At 40.7% G+C, this 20222-nt stretch overlaps 1 protein-coding gene across 1 annotated transcript in view; it reads left to right on the forward strand.

Moving 5' to 3' along the window:
• Positions 1–20222, forward strand: part of ZDHHC20 (zinc finger DHHC-type palmitoyltransferase 20) — a 74824-nt gene that overhangs the window by 47262 nt on the left and 7340 nt on the right. Inside the window, exons 5-12 of the mRNA XM_045017636.1 lie at positions 809–878; positions 5650–5682; positions 7635–7755; positions 14530–14662; positions 16041–16167; positions 17385–17474; positions 19405–19520; positions 19972–20049. Coding sequence (XP_044873571.1) covers positions 809–878; positions 5650–5682; positions 7635–7755; positions 14530–14662; positions 16041–16167; positions 17385–17474; positions 19405–19520; positions 19972–20009 — 728 coding nt within the window. The 3' untranslated portion in view covers positions 20010–20049. The remainder of the gene's footprint in view (positions 1–808; positions 879–5649; positions 5683–7634; positions 7756–14529; positions 14663–16040; positions 16168–17384; positions 17475–19404; positions 19521–19971; positions 20050–20222) is intronic.

A 20222-nucleotide genomic window follows, 5' to 3' on the forward strand; every position in this document is an offset into this window, starting at 1 on the left:
ACGAAGGTGGGTGAGGTAATATCTTCCATTGTATCAACTTCTGTTGTGTCTCTTACCAATAGAAGTTGGTCCAGTAAAAGATACACTTCACTCACCTTGTCTCTCTTATCACTTAATAGTAAGTCATGAGATTTGTTAATGTTTATCTTGAGTAAATTCATTTTGCATTTAAGTGATTCCCAAACTGTGGTTCCTGGGCCATTGGTGGTCTGTGGGGCACTTGCTGGTTGTCAGCACAGAGCTGCCTGGTGATGGTGGCTTTTCTCCTTCTTTATAGCTGCCTCTACAGGTGTGCCATCTTTTTATCAAGAAGAGTCTGGAGGCCTGTTAAAAGCAACTGCTGAGAAGGAGTAATAGCCAGCCTAACCGCATCTGCTAGATACCATGTCAGCAGAATAGGACTAGGAGAGGACTAAGGCTTGAGTAGTATGTCAAGAGGCACATGGGGAGGAGAGGACCCGGTGTCTGGGTAGCATATCCAGAGGAAAAGGAAACCAAGTGGCAGGGAAGCATGTGCTGGAGGATCAGGGGAGGGGAGACCGAGGAACAGGTTAAATGAAGAGGAAGAGTTGAAAAAGCGTTTATTACAATAGAAACAGATATTGCTACACTAAATACTTTCATGTTACATTTTTCTGTAAGCAATTGTTGTAGTTGCCACCGCAATCTTATGCGATTCAGAATGGAAGTGGGAGGGGAGATGTCCTTGAGACAGTCTCTTGAACATAGGGAGCTTCTGTGTGGTGTGTATGTAATTTAATTTTACAAAGACCTGTTTAACAGATTGACTTTTAAAATTTGAACATAGCAATCAGATATTGTGATAGATGCCAACTAATCAAGCCTGACCGCTGTCACCACTGTTCTGCATGTGATCTGTAAGTAGCTGTGATGATCTATTGTTTACATTCTCATCTTGAATACTTGTGCCTTATTTTTATTGCTTGCCAGTGGAACTGAATAATGGTAGAACTACTATCTCTGTCCCTCTCCCAGCCCACAGAGCCTAGGCTTCATGTAAGACGTGCAAATCTCTGCCTTTCCCTCTGCTGGAACTGCAACAGTTCTACTGCATATGGGGCCCTCTGCACCATGGAGAATGGGACAGGATTTGTCCTAAATTTGCTTCTAGCTTTGTAAAATGTGTTCAATCTGAAGGATCAGTACTGGAGAGTGAAGTGGGTCTGGACTGTGATACATATGCCAACAGAAATGTCTGTGCATGGAACCTAGCTTGCTTCCCTAGCTGTCAGGCACAAGCATGCTGTGGTAGTAACAACTTTGTTTCAGGAGAGCTACAGTAGCATTACAGGTCTTCATAACTTCAGAGGTATTAGTAAAAGCAGCAAAGAATCCTGTGGCACCTTATAGACTAACAGACGTTTTGCAGCATGAGCTTTCGTGGGTGAATACCCACTTCTTCAGATGCAGGTGCAAGTTCACCCACGAAAGCTCATGCTGCAAAACGTCTGTTAGTCTATAAGGTGCCACAGGATTCTTTGCTGCTTTTACAGAACCAGACTAACACGGCTACCCCTCTGATACTTGAGAGGTATTAGTGTTATCCACCAGACACATTCTGCTCCACCTGCAAAATCTGTTCTTATGGGCCGCTTAAGACTGGGAAATAAACTGTTAATAGATTTCAGTGACTGAGCTTGGGTAGATCTATTTAATTAAGAAATCTGATAAATGCATGTGTCTGTCTGGAATTACTACCCTTTGGCCATGCTATATTAAATTTGGAAGAAAATGGAATATAGACCATTGGAACTATCAATTATATATTTTTCCATTTTCCTCCTCTCTATCCCAAAGTTATTTTTCTATCAAGCATTTTGATCAGATTGATTAAGTTTAATGCCAGGTTACCATATATCCCATACTATCCACAGCAGCTGTAAGGCATGCTGGTTATTAAAATCAATTCTAATGTTGATTTTTCTTTCCTCCTCAGATGCTAATGCTGAATCATAGAATCATAGAATATCAGGGTTGGAAGGGACATCAGGAAGTCATCTAGTCCAACCCCCTGCTCAAAGCAGGACCAATTCCCAACTAAATCATACCAGCCACGACTTTGTCAAGCCTGACCTTTAAAACCCTCTAATTCTGACACCTCCCTAGGTAACCCATTCCAGTGCTTCACCACCCTCGTAGTGAAAAAGTTTTTCCTAATATCCAACCTAAACCTCCCCCACTGCAACTTGAGACCATTACTCCTTGTTCTGTCATCTGCTACCACTGAGAACAGTCTAGATCCATCCTCTTTGGAACCCCCTTTCAGGTAGTTGAAAGCAGCTATCAAATCCCCCTTCATTTTTCTCTTCTGCTGACTAAACAATCCCAGTTCCCTCAGCCTCTTCTCATAAGTCATGTTTTCCAAACCCCTAATCATTTTTGTTGCCCTCCGCTGGACTCTTTCCAATTTTTCCATGTCCTCCTTGTAGTGTGGGGCCCAAAACTGGACACAGTACTCCAAATGAGGCCTCACCAATGTCGAATAGAGGGGAATGATCACATCCCTTGATCTGCTGGCAGTGCCCCTACTTATACAGCCCAAAATGCTGTTAGCCTTCTTGGCAACAAGGGCACACTGTTGACTCATATCCAGCTTCTCGTCCACTGTAACCTCTAGGGCCTTTTCTGCAGAACTGCTGCCTAGCCATTCGGTCCTTAGTCTGTAGCAGTGCATGGGATTCTTCCGTCCTAAGTGCATGACTCTGCACTTGTCCCTGTTGAACCTCATCAGGTTTCTTTTGGCCCAATCCTCTAATTTGTCTAGGTCCCTCTGTATCGTATCCCTACCCTCCAACATATCTACCACTCCTCCCAGTTTAGTGTCATCTGCAAACTTGCTGAGAGTGTAGTCCATGCCATCCTCCAGATCATTAATGAAGATATTGAACAAAACCGGCCCCAGGACCGACCCTTGGAGCACTCCCTTGATACCGGCTGCCAACTAGACATGGAGCCATTGATCACTACCCGTTGAGCCCAATGATGTAGCCACCTTTCTATCCACCTTATAGTCCATTCATCCAGCCCATACCTCTTTAACTTGCTGGCAAGAATACTGTGGGAGACCGTATCAAAAGCTTTCCTAAAGTCAAGGAATAACACATCCACTGCTTTCCCCTCATCCACAGAGCCAGTTATCTTGTCATAGAAGGCAATTAGGTTAGTCAGGCCGACTTGCCCTTGGTGAATCCATGCCGACTGTTCCTGATCACTTTCCTCTCCTCTAAGTGCTTCAGAATTGATTCCTTGAGGACCTGCTCCATGATTTTTCCAGGAACTGAGGTGAGGCTGACTGGCCTGTAGTTCCCTGGATCCTCTTCCTTCCCTTTTTTAAAGATGGGCACTACATTAGCCTTTTTCCAGTCATCCAGGACCTCCCCCGATCGCCATGAGTTTTCAAACATAATGGCCAATGGCTCTGCAATCACATCCGCCAACTTCTTTAGCACCCTCAGATGCAGTGCATCCGGCCCCATGGATTTGTGCTCATCCAGCTTTTCTAAATAGTCCCAAACAACTTCTTTCTCCACAGAGAACTGGTCACCTCCTCCCCATCCTGTGCTGCCCAGTGCAGCAGTCTGGGAGCTGACCTTGTTTGTGAAGACAGAGGCAAAAAAAGTATTGAGGATGTGGAAAAGCTTTTTCCACATCCTCTGTCACTAGGTTGCCTCCCTCATTCAGTAAGGGGCCGACACTTTCCTTGACTTTCTTCTTGTTGCTAACATACCTGAAGAAACCCTTGTTACTCTTAACATCTCTTGCTAGCTGCAACTCTAAGGGTATGTCCATACTACCCGCCGGATCGGCGGGTAGCTATCTATCGGGGATTGATTTATCACGTCTCGTCTAGACGCGATAAATTGATCCCCTCCGCGCTCCCTGTTGACTCCGGAACTCCACCAGGGTGAGAGGTGGAAGCGGAGTCGACGGGGGAGCCGCGGCCGTCGATCCCTTGCCATGAGGACAGGAGGTAAGTCGAAATAAGATATGTTGACTTCAGCTACGCTATTCTCGTAGCTGAAGTTGCGTATCTTACATCGACTTCTCCCCTCCTCCCCCCCCAGTGTAGGCCAGCCCCAAATGTAATTTGTCCTTCCTGATTTCACTCCTGCATGCCTGAGCAATATTTTTATACTCCTCCCTGGTCATTTGTCCAATATTCCACTTCTTGTAAGCTTCTTTTTTGTGTTTAAGATCAGCAAGGATTTCACTGTTAAGCCAAGCTGGTCGCCTGCCATATTTACTATTCTTTCTACCCATTGGGATGGTTTGTTCCTGCAACCTCAATAAGGATTCTTTAAAATATAGCCAGCTCTCATGGACTCCTTTGCCCCTCATGTTATTCTCCCAGGGGATCCTGCCCATCAGTTCCCTGAGGGAGTCAAAGTCTGCTTTTCTGAAGTCCAGGGTCCGTATTCTGCTGCTCTCCTTTCTTCCTTGTGTCAGGATCCTGAACTCGACCATCTCATAGTCACTGCCTCCCAGGTTCCCATCCACTTTTGCTTCCCCTACTAATTCTTCCCTGTTTGTGAGCAGCAGGTCAAGAAGAGCTCTGCCCCTAGTTGGTTCCTCTAGCACTTGCACCAGGAAATTGCCCCCTACACTTTCCAAAAACTTCCTGGATTGTCTGTGCACCACTGTATTGCTCTCCCAGCAGATATCGGGGTGATTAGTCTCCCATGAGAACCAGGGCCTGCGATCTAGTAACTTCTGTTAGTTGCAGGAAGAAAGCCTCATTCACTTCATCCCCCTGGGTCTGGTGGTCTATAGCAGACTCCCATTACGACATCATCCTTGTTGCTCACACTTCTAAACTTAATCCAGAGACTCTCAGGTTTTTCTGCCGTTTCATACCAGAGCTCTGAGCAGTCATACTGCTCTCTTACATACAATGCAACTCCTCCACCTTTTCTGCCCTGCCTGTCCTTCCTGAACAGTTTATATCCATCCATGACAGTACTCCAGTCATGTGAGTTATCCCACCAAGTGTCTGTTATTCCAATCACATCATAGTTCCTTGACTGTGCCAGGACTTCCAGTTCTCCCTGCTTGTTTCCCAGGCTTCTTGCATTTGTGTACAGACACTTAAGATAACTTGCTGGTCATCCCGCTTTGTCAGTATGAGACAGGAGTCCTCCTCTCTTACGCTCTCCTGCTTGTGCTTCCTCCCCGTATCCCATTTCCCCACTTACCGCAGGGCTTTGGTCTCCTTCCCCCGGTGAACCTAGTTTAAAGCCCTCCTAACTAGGTTAGCCAGACTCCTCACTAGGTTAGCTTGCAAAGATGCTCTTTTCTCTCTTCGTTAGGTGGAGCTGGTGTACAGTGAAAAAAGCACCTTATGGTCTATGGAGACAGAGAGTGCCTTGTGCAGTTCAATAATATCCCCTCTTTCTGATTAATGGGCTTTTTTGAGTACAATCTTCAACTTCTCCTGGGCAGAAGGTCTGACAGCTATAATATGGCGCCTTTGCCTGAAGGGGAGGGGGTTGAAAAGCAGAAATAATGGGTATTAAAAAGTTGTTTCACATGTTCGGAAGTTTGAGACCAAATGTTTGAATTAGAAAGTAAATGTATTTTGTACTTCAATTTTTATTTTAATTAATTGGAAATGGACTTTTTCTTTTTCAGATGTGTACTAAAAATGGACCATCATTGTCCTTGGTATGTTTGTTTTTTTTAAATGAATATAAATAATATTGAAACAATTGATCAAATTCTGCACTCTCTTACACCAAAGTAAATATGTAATTACTCCATTGATTTTTAGTGGAATTTTTCCAGATTCAGACATGTATAAATGAGAACAGCATATTTCCTAATGTATATTGCAATGCAATATATATTGCAAGCCAGAATTGTAGGTCTAAGAAACCTAAATATGTACTTAAATATAGATGCACATCAGAACTGACCAGGTTAAAAGAAATGAGAGAGGCTGAGATGCTGTTTTATTGTGTTTAATTCAATACTGTATGTGCCAAGAGATAAGAATCTATTTTATTAAATTGTGAAAATCAACTGCTTAAATGAATTCACTCCCAGATATCAAGTTGATCAGCTCACTAACAGGTACAGTAACTCCTCGCTTAACATTGTCCTGATTAACGTTGTTTCGTTGTTACGTTATGTCACTAATCTATTGGAGAACATACTTGTTTAAAGTTGCGCAATGCTCCCTTATAACGTTGTTTGGCAGCTACTTGCTTTGTCCACTGCTTGCAGGAAAAGCAGCCTGTTGGAGCTAGCTGGTGGGGGCTTGGAACCAGAGTGGGCCGGCAGCCCCCCTATCAGCTCCCCTAAGTACCCTGTGCTGCAGCCACCCAGCAGATTATCAACTATCAGGTAGTTCAGGTGTCCCTCCCCACACTGCTGTGTGCTGTTCCTGCCCTCTGCCTTGGAGCTGCTCCCGGGAGCCTCCTGCTTGTAGTGAAGGGGAAATGGGGTGCTGATGTCAGGGTGTCCCCCTCTCCTGCCCCTGTACCCCATCTCCACAGAGCAGAGGGGGACACAATGGCTCAGGAGGAAGGGAGCTTGCTGATCTACTTAAAAAGGCAGTGTACATAGAGTGAGATCAGTGTACTTAAAGGGGCAATGCGAGTGTCTCTGTCTGTCTGTCTCTCACACACACATGTTGTGTCTGTCTCTCTCGCATGCACCCCCTGGCACTTTGGAAAGTGGAGGGAGTGGTGCGCTCTAGTGGGATAGAGTGGGTTCATCATCATGTTCAGTTTCCAAAGGGAATGTTTGCAGCCACTGCCATGCGACTATTGTGTCTCTTCCCTCTATTTGTGCTGCATTTTAGAGTGAGGCTACATTAACAACAATGTGTTAACGCTTGAGGGGTCAGCTGAATGCTAGTTCATCATTTAACAGCAAGGCATTCCCTTGGAAATATCCCACCCTCTGACTCCACCTTAGCCAAGCTTCACAATCATCATTGCTGTGTACAGTATTAAACTGTTTGTTTAAGTGTGTGTGTGTGTGTGTAAATTTCCCTGGAATCTAACTCCCCTATTTACGTTAATTCTTATGGGGAATTGGATTAAACTTGCATTTTTCAGGAACATAACTACAGCGTTAAGCGAGGAGTTACTGTATTGCTATATATTTTTTTTTCATGCAGGTTTCATTTCAGGGTGTAGAATTGCAACCTGGACATGTAGACCCTATTGAATATCATACAGTTTTTATTCCCCTACACATGATGTGCCATTCCTGCAGATATTGCTAGTTGTGGTAAACAGTAGATGTTCTAGGGCCTAACGTGACACCCACTGAAGTCAATATAAAGGCCCCCAGTGGATCAAGGTCCCTGATGTCTGGCAAGACTTCATATTTTTATATAAGAAATCTGGCCAGAAATGGTGCTGGTCATCAGGCTGCTCTTTGTGCGGCAAAATAATTTCAGTGGCAGGAGTGATGGGAGGAGCCCAGATCACCTGATTTAAGGGAATATTCTTGAAAAATGTTAAATCTTAACTTTTTCATTGATGGAACGTTGTCCTAATTGACAAACTGCTGAAATCATGCACATACAATCGTGCCCCACAAAAACAGTTTGATTAATCTTTATACCATAGTGATCTCTCTCGATCTCTCTCTTTCTTTTTTAGGGTGAATAACTGTGTGGGATTTTCTAACTACAAATTCTTCCTCCTGTTTTTATTATACTCCTTATTGTACTGTCTGTTTGTTGCTGCTACGGTCTTGCAGTACTTCATAAAGTTTTGGACAGTAAGTTTTGCTTTTTGTTAAATTTGCATGCATTACTGAAATCTATATCAGAGCATCATGTCATCCATTTTTGTCTGTTTTGTGGATCAGTACCATCAACAACAGCATCACTTGAGGTGACTGAAGCAAGAGAACCTTCCGAAATTAAATGAATTAAGTTCTACATTGAGTAGAGCTGGACAAATACTGTGGGAGAGTAGAGAGGGTGGAAATTCAAAAACAATAAAATGCAACTTCTCTGATGCCCAAAATTGAACAGCACAGCTCAATTTTTCAAATATGTGTGTTGGATACTTACAGAGAGCTGCTTATAATCAAACAGAGTAAAACAAATGATGGAAAATATTGTTAGATTTGAATAACAAATTCAAGGATATAGAAGTCTACTTGTGGATATTATGCAAGCAGAAGAGACAGCTAAATTTGCCGATTCATTATGAATTTGTTTGGTTTTAATACTAAGTGCTTATAATGGCAAATTTCAATTTGAGGTTAGTAGTGTTTACTGACCAGATGTGGGCATCATAAGAAGTTATACAAAGTACGTGCAGTGTTAATACTGTTTACTTTCACTGCAACTGTTTTCAGTGTTCAAATGGACAATATGCACTTACTCTATTACACAAATTCATATGAATAGAGCCTTATCAGTGGAAGCATCCTTATAAATTATATTTTATACCAATTCTCTTCCAGAGGGAAGTGCACATTCCAGACTCAATAGAGTATCTTCTATTTCATTCCCTCTCCTAATATTAAAACCTTGCATTGTGCCTACTGTCCTTCCTGATATGTAGGACTAGATGTAGTTACTTTCAGAATTCAGCTAATGCTACTGAAAAATAATTGATTGGAAGAATTGTCATCAGTGAAAGGCTCTTCTTCACAGCTTTTAAAACCTTGTGACTGCCTCTTAGACACAAGTTGCCATCTGTGCAGCTGTGCAAAACAGTAATTATCTTCAGAGCTGTAAGGATGACAGTTTTTGGAGCCTAAAGATGTAGCTAATCAGGGATCTCTTTCTTTGTATAAGACTACACGGTATGTTCAGAGTAGCTACACTTGAAACAGTTGTTCTTTTGATGTCTCAGAAAGACAAATGGTATAAATGGTGTTAGTAGTCATCCAGGCTGTATGCCCAATTCTACGAAGTGCTACCTTTCAGTATAATATATCAATTTTACATTGTGGCCCATCAGTCTAGAGCCAAAGAACTCAGTGGGAATTGAGTGTCAGTGCCTTGCAGGATCAGGCTCTATGATTGTATTCAATCCGATATGTTACTAATTTTCCTCATTAAAACATTGCCTTGGCAAATTTCTCAAAATTAAATGGTCTAACTCTAATGTTCAATCTTATTGAATATACACTATTGAATCTTTAATTTGTTTGTGAATGTGGCTCAATGTGGATGTAGCCCTCTGTATTTTACAGATCAGTGGGGGAGCAGATATGCAGGAAACAGAACTGATTTGCCTTGTCACCTCACTTCATAAATCTTATTACAGTGGAAGTCTTGTGTTTGGACATTTGGCCGTAATGAGCATTATTTAATACCACCTATTTACAGAAAATCTCTTCCAAAGCCCATCAGACACAATAGTGGAGAGGACTTCTCTGAGTGGAGAGAGGGAACTTAAGAGTTTCTTATGTAATCATTAGACTTCAATATTCCCTGCAAGCATATGTCATTTCCGATAATTGACTGTTTAAAAAAAAAAAGTGGTCTTATCTTACTCAGCAGTACTGCTTCATTTGTATATTCAGTTATATCTGTTTTAGTGATTAAAACAGGTATGTGATGCTTCTTATGTCTGGTAGCACTGCAGAGCCAACATACTTAGAAAGATTGAGCAGGATTCAGTGCATCAACAACAGAACAGTTTTGATTATGAGTTTGGGTCTAATTTGGCATGCAGAACTTTGATATTCAAGATGGAAAAGAACCCATCTTGACAAATTTCAAAATGAGGTTGCTGGACTTGCAATAGGAAAAACATCTTTTAATTGTAAACTTGCACACACTTGTTATTGAAATCATTGAGAGACAAAATCCTGAATTCTTTCAATCACTTTTCAAAGTAAAACTATACTTTATACCTATATTCAAACCACTTATACACTCCTGCATTTAATGTACCTAAAATAAATTATAATGAGACTAAAATAGTAGACCATTTTAATAAGACTTCTGTAGAGCAGTGGTGGCACCTTCATCAGCATAGCTTACAAAATTCACTTGTGTATGGTGTGTAGGAAGCTTTTCTAGATGAATGCCATCAACTTCTGCAGAATCTAAGACTTTATTCCTATGTGTGATTTGTTTTCTTTAAAATGTTCTAGTCTCAGTAGTTGTAAAGAAAACCTTCCAGATATGAACCAGGTATAACTGATATGGTGCTGTCTGAAGACACTTAGCTTCGGTGCCTCTGCAGCTGCTCATATCTTTCTCGCAAAGAAAAGTGAAAATTGATCAGGCTTGTTAGTTTTCACTGTTGCTGTTGGGGACCTTTGAGACAGCACTGACCCAACATGGACAAGTTTCAGATGAAATTTACTCTGCTGCAGCTTGGGAAAGCTCTGAGCAAAGGCAGAAGATGGATTCAAAAACAGAGCCTGGTACAGTCTTAGATTTTAAAGTGATGAGACCATATATAGGTACATAGATAGGATAAGTGCGACAGCACCACCCTTGCAACAGCCAGTAGGCTCTGAGGCCGGAGTAGGGGAACAGAGCTATTTTTTAGTTCCAACAGCCGGTGGGGAATGGAAACTTCATACTAACCAAGCATACATTATCTGGACACTACAAAAATGGCGCCCTCGAGCAGATCTAGGGACATCATAGTAGAAATCTCAAATCTCCTTTTGCAACAGCTGCAGGCAGGGAGAGGAAGGTTGTGGGAGGAGCTTAGATTCTCACATGGGCATTGCTACTAGCCAATAGGGCCCTTCATTTTAGTTGAGTCCTCAAGCTATTAGATGTTTAGAAAATCTCTATAAATGAGAGTGCCTGTGTGGAGTGAGGAGAATAATGAGATAAGAAAATATTCCGTGGGGAAGATGAATAGAAGTAGCAGAAGAGGAGAAGTTTGAAACAATTTTTTTTTTAAATCCACTTGGCTATTTTGTTACACGAACAATCAAAAAACATCTTTACCAAATTGAGTTCTGCCTATGTTAGGTAAACAATTTCTAAAGTTCAGAACAGCAGCAGCAATTTAACCACAGTATTGACCAGGTCCCGATCAAATTTTATTTCAAAAACTAAATATTTTGCTTTGAGAAAATACTGTTCTCCAAGAATTACTTTGTCTGTTTTACAGAAATATAATTCCAAAATAGCCAAGTGGATTTTTTAATTGTTTTTTAAAAAGTTTTTTCAAACTGAAGATGTGCCATGTTCATGAAAGTTGTATTAGAATTGCTATCGATCCTTGAAAATGTTTTTTTTTCCCCCAGTGGAAAAAACTGACATACCTTGAAGTTCTAGTATTTTTACAGTTAAGAGAAAAATTCTCAAATCAGTTAGCCTGCAAACTCTGATGACAGAGCCTTGGCTATCCTGCCTTCCTGGAATAAAAAGCACCTCTGTAACTTTCTTGTTTACTCTGTGGATCTGTATTTCTTAATCTTCAAGCTGTGTCCCCCCAGAAAGAGGGCCACCTATCTTGGATTGGAAAGAGGCTTGGCTACCCCAGTGTGGAGGTCAGCAGAGAGAAGCAATTAGAGTATCTCCTCCGCCGACCCTGATGTCAAGAGGTCAAAACATGGCTGGGTCTCTTGAAGAAAAGAGAGAGAGAATGGCAGCCTAAGAAATAGAAATCATTAGTAACTAAAATGGCCCTACGCAAGGATGTTGCAAGGTCAAGGAGCCTAGCCTTGATGTGTTGGTGGAGAGAGCAGTTGTATCTTGCTCTCTTATGCCTTGTCTAGACCTGGATGTAAGATGTGATGTTAACTAACACGTTTTAAAAGTCTTGTGTAGACAAGGGATGCTGCCTTTAACATGTGCTAAACTGTTCAAGTTAAAGCTTAGGCTTTTGTTTGATCAGCTTTATATGTTTAAAGCAGTCAGTCTTGCCCACGCTAGACTTTTAAAGTGTTAGCTGATGTGTGCTAACATCACACTTGAAGTCCGAATTTAGAGAGGGCTTTATTGTTGCAGAAGGGAAAGCCTAGAGTTTTTCAGTTAACTGGTGGGAGGCATCCCAGATCAGTGTGTAAGACCCTTTTGCCTTCGTGCAAAAGGACACTGCGGGAGAGGCAACATTATCACACGTGTATTTGTATGGGCAGTTTTTATTTTTTTAGCTATGACTAGAGAAAATGAGAGAGAAACTATTTTATTCTGCCTCATTTAGAGCCCATTCCTAAATGTTTTACTTCCCCAGCACAACTGAAAAACAAACATGTCTGAATGGAAAATTTTCCCCTCTTCATATTTACAACCCCATGATTGACAACTCCAGCCTGTGGAAATGCAGATAGATGTGTAATCACTAAACTGTACAGCATTTGTTTTGCACCTCTAAGGTATGCTGAGCTTGAGTTATTTTCCTGACCCCTGAATATTCTGTACATATTCAATGTTTTTTAAACCTCAGTTACAAAATTAAAAGACAGTTAGATGAAAACTACTAATGGAGAGAGCACCTGATGCAACTGTATTGGGAAAGTTGAGGAAACATGTTGAAAGTGCCCTATACATGGTATAAATGTTGCCAGTTACACACACCAACAGAGCACTTCAGGCTTTCAGAAAAGAGTTGGCAATCTGCTCCTGTGCACTTTGCTCCCATTTTCTTTATGAATGAAAGATAAGACTTCTAATGGGCATTGGAACTCTGCATGTTCTAGAACACGTGTGCACACTAACCATTGCTTTCTGAACAAAGCCTGTGCCATTTTCAAACATTTGTCTTCAAGTAATACTGGTATATAATAAATTGTCTTTGTTTGCGTAAAGCTTTGCCGCAGGAAATCTGCAGAGAATTGTCCAAAGGTAAAATCCTGTGTTGATGTGATTAATATAGAAATTGTTCCTACTGTGCTTTTTCTAGTCCATTCATTTGTGATAGTTGTTTACATTGTTACCTAATGGAAAAAAACCTGTAATCCTTTCTCCGTATACGACAGGTGTTATAGAGTGTTTGTGTGTTTTGATTTAATTGAAATGTATGGCAGATAACCTAGAAAAGAAATCAACATCAGATAAGTGTGTGTTGAATGGACTAATGGAAAATTAAATGGCATAAGGCCAACTACACCTCTGAATAAAAATAGATACTCTAATTTCCGAGTGCTGTTAAAGGTCAACGTCTTAAAAGTATTGAGTTTTTGAATGTATGTAATTAAACCATTTATTGTTTAAAAAACTCAAAAGTATTGCAAAAGTATACAGCAAAACCTAAAAATAGATAGGGAAGAAAGTGAATGCCTAATGTTTGTTTTTTAAAATCATGTTTTGTGCCTGACATACTGAAATTGTAGTTTAAGAAAAGTTGATCTCTATAAAAACGTGATCTCCATAATTTTGCCATGGGCACAGGCCTGTAGTGGTTTGCTGTGTAAGTGCTGTCTGTGTTTTAAGCTGGTCTAACTCAAGCAACTAGGCCTAGATCAACCAAGGGGACTTAGCCCTGCTGCCGAAACTAGCCAGTAGGAATTGGAGGAAAGGGGTGGGTCTTAGGCAGCTCTCTCATTTTGATATTCTTGACCATGAACCTCATAGATTCCAAGGTCAGAAAAGACTGTTGTGATCATCTAGTCTGACCACCTGTATAACACAGGCCATAGAACTTCCCCAAAATCATTCCTTTTGAACTAGAAATCATTCCTTTAAACCTCCCAGGTGAATGCACTGGCCTACTGGGGGGAGCCACGGGCATTAGCAAGTCGTCCTCCTCTGTTTTGTGCAGGGCCCAATCCAGTAAGTGTGCTCTTAGGTGACCTTTGAGAACACCCAGGATGTGGGTGCTGTAGGCAACCTAGGAGTTGGAATGCCCAGTTTGAAGATCCCGCTCGGGCTTAGGCATTGAGCAACTCAGGACTTGCACAGCTTGGCACATGCCCACTGGCAGAAATGTAGGCACCTAGGGAATTTAAGCACTTTCAGGGTTAAGTGGCAGCTGAGCAAAGGGTTTGAGGATCTAAACTTTGGACTTAGGCATCTAAATCCCTTTGTGGGTTTAGCGCCTAATGTTTCCAACATTTAAAAATATTTTAGACAAGACATTGTGTAACTAGTCCAGTTCCTCTCTGCTTTCGCTGCCAGTTTGGGGTCATGTTAACAGGGACACTGTCAACTTAAAATCTAGTCCATTTTTAAATTAAAAGCAGCTTAAGCACCTTCCCTGAGTCACTCTGCTGATTCTTGTGGTTTCACAGTCCAAATTTTCCTGTTTCTAAAAACAATTTTCTCTCCCCTGTTGCTGTATGGAAGACCCACCCTAACATGAAGGAGATTATACCAAAAGTGCTGTCAAATGTACATAGAAAATACTGCTCACTTCCAGTTATGTTGGTGTTTACAAGGAACAGTAGGTAAAATTCAGACAGAATGGGGTTACCATCAGGCTAATCACTGTGATCCACTTCTCTGAACCGCTTCAGATAATATAGAAAAGAGGCTTATTAGTGATGCAGCATATTATGCAAAGTGAAGAAAAAAAAGCTTCAGAGGGGAATAAGTGTAGAGTAGAACATTTACTGAGGATGCCGGATTATTTGCTAAAAGGGTTAATATTAATCTTCATTTTTTTTTCTCCCCAGAATGATCTGCCAGACTCGCATGCAAAATTCCATGTACTTTTCCTTTTCTTTGTGGCTGCCATGTTCTTCATCAGCATACTGTCACTTTTCAGCTACCACTGCTGGCTAGTCAGCAAAAACAGATCAACAATAGGTCAGTTAATTGGAATATGTAGTTGCCTTTTGGCCAGAAAACTGATACTGATGTGAGCATGAGTTCTGCAGGAAGTGGCATGATGTTTAAGGGAAATTCTAAAATCCTGTGGAGAGTGGAACATTTTCAGTGGAAATAATTTAATTGAAAGGTTCTGTTGTGAGATAATTGAGTGTAAAGAGTTATCTGTCTGGAACCAAAGGTGTGGGTGTACGATGGATTTCAGTTATTTGTTTTATCTTTTTGTGGTATTTTTTTGTATGGTGCCTAGCATAAGAGGTCCCTAATCCCTGGTTGGAACCTATAGGCATTACCACAGTGCAAATCATTGGTATTACAGTAGCACCCGAGGGCTCCAACCAACATCATGGCACCATTGTGCTAGGTGGTGTACGTAGATGTAGAAAGACGCAGTCCATGCCCCAGAAATGTTATGAGGTATAGAGGGAATAAAAGAAGGGACCTTGCTACTAGAAAACTTTTTGTAAAACACTCAAAGTAATACGGAAAAATGGAAATACTGACAAATATTTCCTGACTAACATAATGATGCTTCCCTTGCCTGCTGTAAACTGAGTCTTGCTGGTCAGTACAATGGGTATTTTTTCTACCATGTGTTCAAGTTAAAGCACTTGGATAACATTTTCAATAGTACTTACGTGACTTTGGAGTCCAAGTCCTATTGATTTCTTTTCTGTGATTTTTTTTTTTCCCCCTCAGATTTTTCATCAATCAGATCATTCGCTCAGCTCTAGTTGCAGCTTTTCCTTCTGATTGTGGTCTTTGCTTCTGTTAGACAGGCCTTCTCACATCAAAATTAAACTATTGCAATGCGCTGTATACTTTAAAACTGTTTGGAGATTGAAGCTGGTACAGAATGCAGCAACTCCCTTATCAAACAGTATCTCACTGGGAGTATGCAACACTGGTGCTCCAAGATCGGCACTGACTGTCTAGTGGTTAATTTATTTGTAGATTAGTATTAATGCTGCAGGGTAGTTGTTATAAGCCTAATTATAGTTGGGGTTTCAGGTTTTGTATTTGTATTCTTTTGACTGTCAAATGTAAATAAAATAAAATAGACATGTTATAAAAGCACGTCCCGTATCAAATTTAAAATTTTACCCTTCATTACTACTATGTCACTTACCTTGTTAGATCTTTGCCATATTTTAAATTGCTAAAACTTGACATCAGTGTTTTACTGTAATGCATTTTAAGGCATTGTTGATATTAGTTTCACTAAACTCACTGTCTGAATCCCATGTATCTTCCCATTGCCTACAGTAATCATAGTGATGAAGAGAAATTTTGTTCAATTCCATGCTTTCTAAGTATGTTGCTTAGTTTAAAATGGTTAATTTCCTTTTTTAAACAGAAGCATTCCGTGCACCCACATTTCGAAATGGCCCTGACAAAAATGGCTTCTCTCTTGGATGCAGCAAAAATCTGAAAGAGGTTTTTGGAGATGAAAAGAAGTATTGGTTTCTGCCTGTTTTTACAAGGTATTAAGTAAGACTTGCTACCCTTATGGGAACCATGGATTCCCCTACTTTAAAAAACAAACTAACTATGCATAACTCCTGGAATTTAGGGGTTGGTGGGTGAAAGTGTACAGTAAACAGCGGAACAAACTTCACTGAGGACCCTGTTCTGAAGAGTTAAGCCCTGATCACAAGGGAGCATGGGGCCTGCCAGACTGAGATGTTGAAAACACTTCTTGAACAGTGTTTAGAATGATGCTAACAGTTTCAAATGACAGTGGGCTGGTGCCTTACACAGAGCAGGACCCCAGCAACACAAAGGACCAGACCAGTGAACTCTCAGGCTTCATCTATGCTACAAGAACACTGATGTCAGATGACATTTTTTAGAAATAATTTTAAAAATAACTGTCTGACACAATTTTGCCTTCAGTGTGGACCGCACGTAATTAGATTAAAAGTGTTATGAGAAAATATTCTGAGACTAAGCAATATAAGGCTCTGTCTGTGGTAGAGAAATTGACAAATAATTTCCCAGCAGTTTTAATACCATTTCAGCTGAACCTGTGTTAGAATGGGTGTTTAAAACCACTGGGATTTATAGCGTAGATGAGCCTCTTGACAGCCAGACAAGTTTTTTTCCCCTGTCATTTTAATTTAGACTGGCTTCAAAAGCAGGCTTATTGAAGGTGTGGTAAAAATAGGTCTGGCCACTGGAGCCTTGCTTACACAACAGCTCTTGCCAGTTTAAATGCCAGATCACCTGCATGCATTTGTACAATGGGATGTGTGAATCTCTCTCGCATGCTTTCACACACAATTTTATACAAAAAAAAAAGAAAAAAAGTTACTTTTGGGTCATGTCCCAAAGAATCATCTCAGTAGTTCTTACTAAAATCTATAGTCTGGTGCTGTGACTCAGTCATGACAGACAGCAATATGTTTAGGCAGAGAAGGGCAAAAGTTATTTCATAGGCCTTCCCAAAAGCACAGAAACTGGCTCCAGTATTAAGTGGCCTGGTCACATAGCTAAACGGTAGAACTTTGCACTGGCATGCAGGAAATCTGTGTGCAGTTCCTGTTTTCACTGGGGTTTGGAGTGCAGCATGGCACTTAAGCTAACTAGTTCTGACATGTGACATTTGATTTTCATGCATGTACCTATTCAACTGGATTTACCTAGCTCATTTTAATACACCTCCAGTATTGATTTACTTAATGTTTCCTTCATCGTGTAGCTTGGGTGATGGTTGTAATTTTCCAACTCGCCTGGTGATTATGGATCCAGAGCAACTTACTGTCTCAAGCCAAAATGAACCCGCCAAAAGGTATTTAATTTCAGCTATTTATTTTGTATTTCTGTGCTTTTATTTATGTCTCATTTCATCTTTCATCTGGCGAATAAAGTAAGTGCAAGTTTGAAAGGCCACTTTAAACTAGTTACACCCACCAGTAGGTCCTGAATTAGTTTGTAATCCTTCGTAGGTAGATGAGGTGGGTTGAGAAACAGTGGTGGAGAGCAGAATGAATATGTCTCCTCAGTGCAAAGCAGCAATCAAAAAAGAAAAGAATAAGTTATTTACATAATAGTATTAAGGGGATAGACACCAATACCGAAAATATAAATGGGTGGATTGATAATAGGGCCCTACCAAATTCACAGTCCATTTTGGTCAATTTCACGGTCCTAGGATTTTAAAAATTATAAATTTCCTGATTTCAGATATTTAAATCTGAAATTTCATGTTGTTGTAATTGTAGACATACTGACCCAAAAGAGGGTTGTGGGGAGAAAGGCGGTTGTAAGGTTATTGTAGGTGCGTCACAGTATTGACACCCTTCTGCACTGCTGCTGGCAGCTGGGCTGCCAGAGAGCGGCGGCAGTTGGCCAGGAGCTGAGCTCTGAAAGCAGCACTGTCGCCAGCAGCAGCGCAGAAGTAAGGATGGCATGGTATGGTATTGTCACCCTTACTTCTGCACTGCTGCTGCTGACAGGGCGCTGCCTTCAGAGCTGGGCACCTGGCCAGCTGCTGCTGCTCTCCGGCTACCCAGCTCTGAAGGCAACTCAGAAGTAAGAGTGGCAATACCATGACCCTCCTATAATAACTTTGCGACCACCCCACCACCACCACCACCCCCTTTTGGGACGGGACCCACAGTTTGAGAAACACTGGTCTCCCCTGTGAAATCTGTATAGTATAGATTAAAAGTACACAAAAGACCAGATTTCACGGTCCATGACGTGTTTTTCATGGCCATGAATTTGGTAAGGCCCTAATGATGCATCTTCACTGTGAACACTTTCAGATTTGGTTACTTCTCAAGAAGAACATAATAGAAAAGTTCCAAAGATTAGCAAAAAGGGATATGAAAAGACTAAAATAATACAATTTTAGAGAAGGATTAGAAAGCGGTAGATGTGTATAAAGTAACAAATGATATTGGTGGTGTTTTTACCACTTCACGTAGTCCCATAAATGCATAAACAAGAGGACACTCAAGCCCTACCTATTTGAGGAAATTGAACTGTTGCTGGCAACGATTTTTTAGTAGTTTGCTGATATTGAAAAGTGTGCTAGTTTAGAGAGGACAAAACTGTCTTCAGTATTCTTCAGAAAGCTGGATTCAGACTTGGTGAAGTTTTGTACATGTATATGGAACTAAGTCTTTCTGAAGTGCTATTATTGTCCAGCCTACAATAGCACTTAAGGGGAATCCATGGCTTAAATCATTCTGGCAACAGTTCTGTTTTCTGATGTAGATGGGCTTTGGAGAAATTAAAAGCCAACTTTTATGAAATAAATTAAATATACTTTTTTTATGCAAGATAACTAACCTGTGGAACTTGCTTAAACTTAAACAATGGAGCAGGTTTATGCTGCTTTTTCTTTTTCAGGAAGTACTGGCTACGTTATTTTCATAATTTATATGGCAATTGTGTAGGTGAAATCACAAGACGAATGCAGCATGGAGTTCTGAACAAGGCATTCCTCAGTATTCAATTTTCCATTTTCCCCATGAGAATAGTAAATGGCCGTAACCAGTCCAGACAGAGGCTATTTTCACTGAAGCAAGTCTATACGTAATTAGGTTTCAAACGGGCAAAAATACACTTAATTTCCAGTTACATTGCCAGGGCTGTTTGGTATTTTTGTTTTACTTTTAAGTCAATTTTATTAATTTTTTCAGTAACTTATGACTTGTATGCTTCTTACAAAATCTAACTTTGGACCATACTTCTATGTACTCTGTTTTCAGTTCTGGAGCCAATCAGCCCTTTCCTGCCAGGCCACTCAGTGAGTCGCAAAATCGATTGTTGGACAATGAAAGTCAGTGGGTGGAAGGTGGCTCGGAAGAAGAAAATGTTAAATCAGGTAGAATTTATAAAGTGGAGGGTCACATCTCAGCTGGTATCATACTTTATAGTTCAGCTATGTTTTCCTAATGGATTTTTAAAGTTTAGTAAATAAAATATTAATGGGTGGAAAATTTGTCAAATGGAATAAAGTCAATATTTTATTTCTAGAATGAGGCTAATTTGTGCCTCATAATCTAATCCAGAACAGATTAGTGTGCTAAGGAAATCGAAGAGTTCCAACTTTCTAGTCTCCTGTTCTGGATGTTCTAGTTTGGGGTGGGTTTGTGCTTTGGTTTAAAGGGAGGGGAAAATTACTTCTGTAAAATAGAGAGAGAAGGTGGGTGAGCCAATATCTTTCAATTTCTGTTGGTGAGAGACACAAATATATGCAGCACCGTAAACTTTGTGGTTTAAAGCCAGTGTCTGTGCAATACATACTTTGTATGATGATCCTCTCACTTTTTTAGGTGCAAAAAAGCATGTTATAGTTTCATTGGAAAGCTGATCTCAGTCTGTTAATGACCAATTATCTCAATGAGAAAAAGGTAAGATCAATGTAATTGATTATTTTACACAGAAACAGCAAATACATTACTTCTGGCCATCTGAAGCCATAAAATATCCAGTCTGTGAATTCAGAGAACGTCTCGAAGCTTCTTAATAAAAAGTTCCCTCTTCAGTGCATCACAAGTGCTAGAGGTGTAGCTCTACGTAGCAT

This window comes from Mauremys mutica, chromosome 1 (genome assembly GCF_020497125.1).
Source record: "Mauremys mutica isolate MM-2020 ecotype Southern chromosome 1, ASM2049712v1, whole genome shotgun sequence".
NCBI lineage: Eukaryota > Metazoa > Chordata > Testudines > Geoemydidae > Mauremys > Mauremys mutica.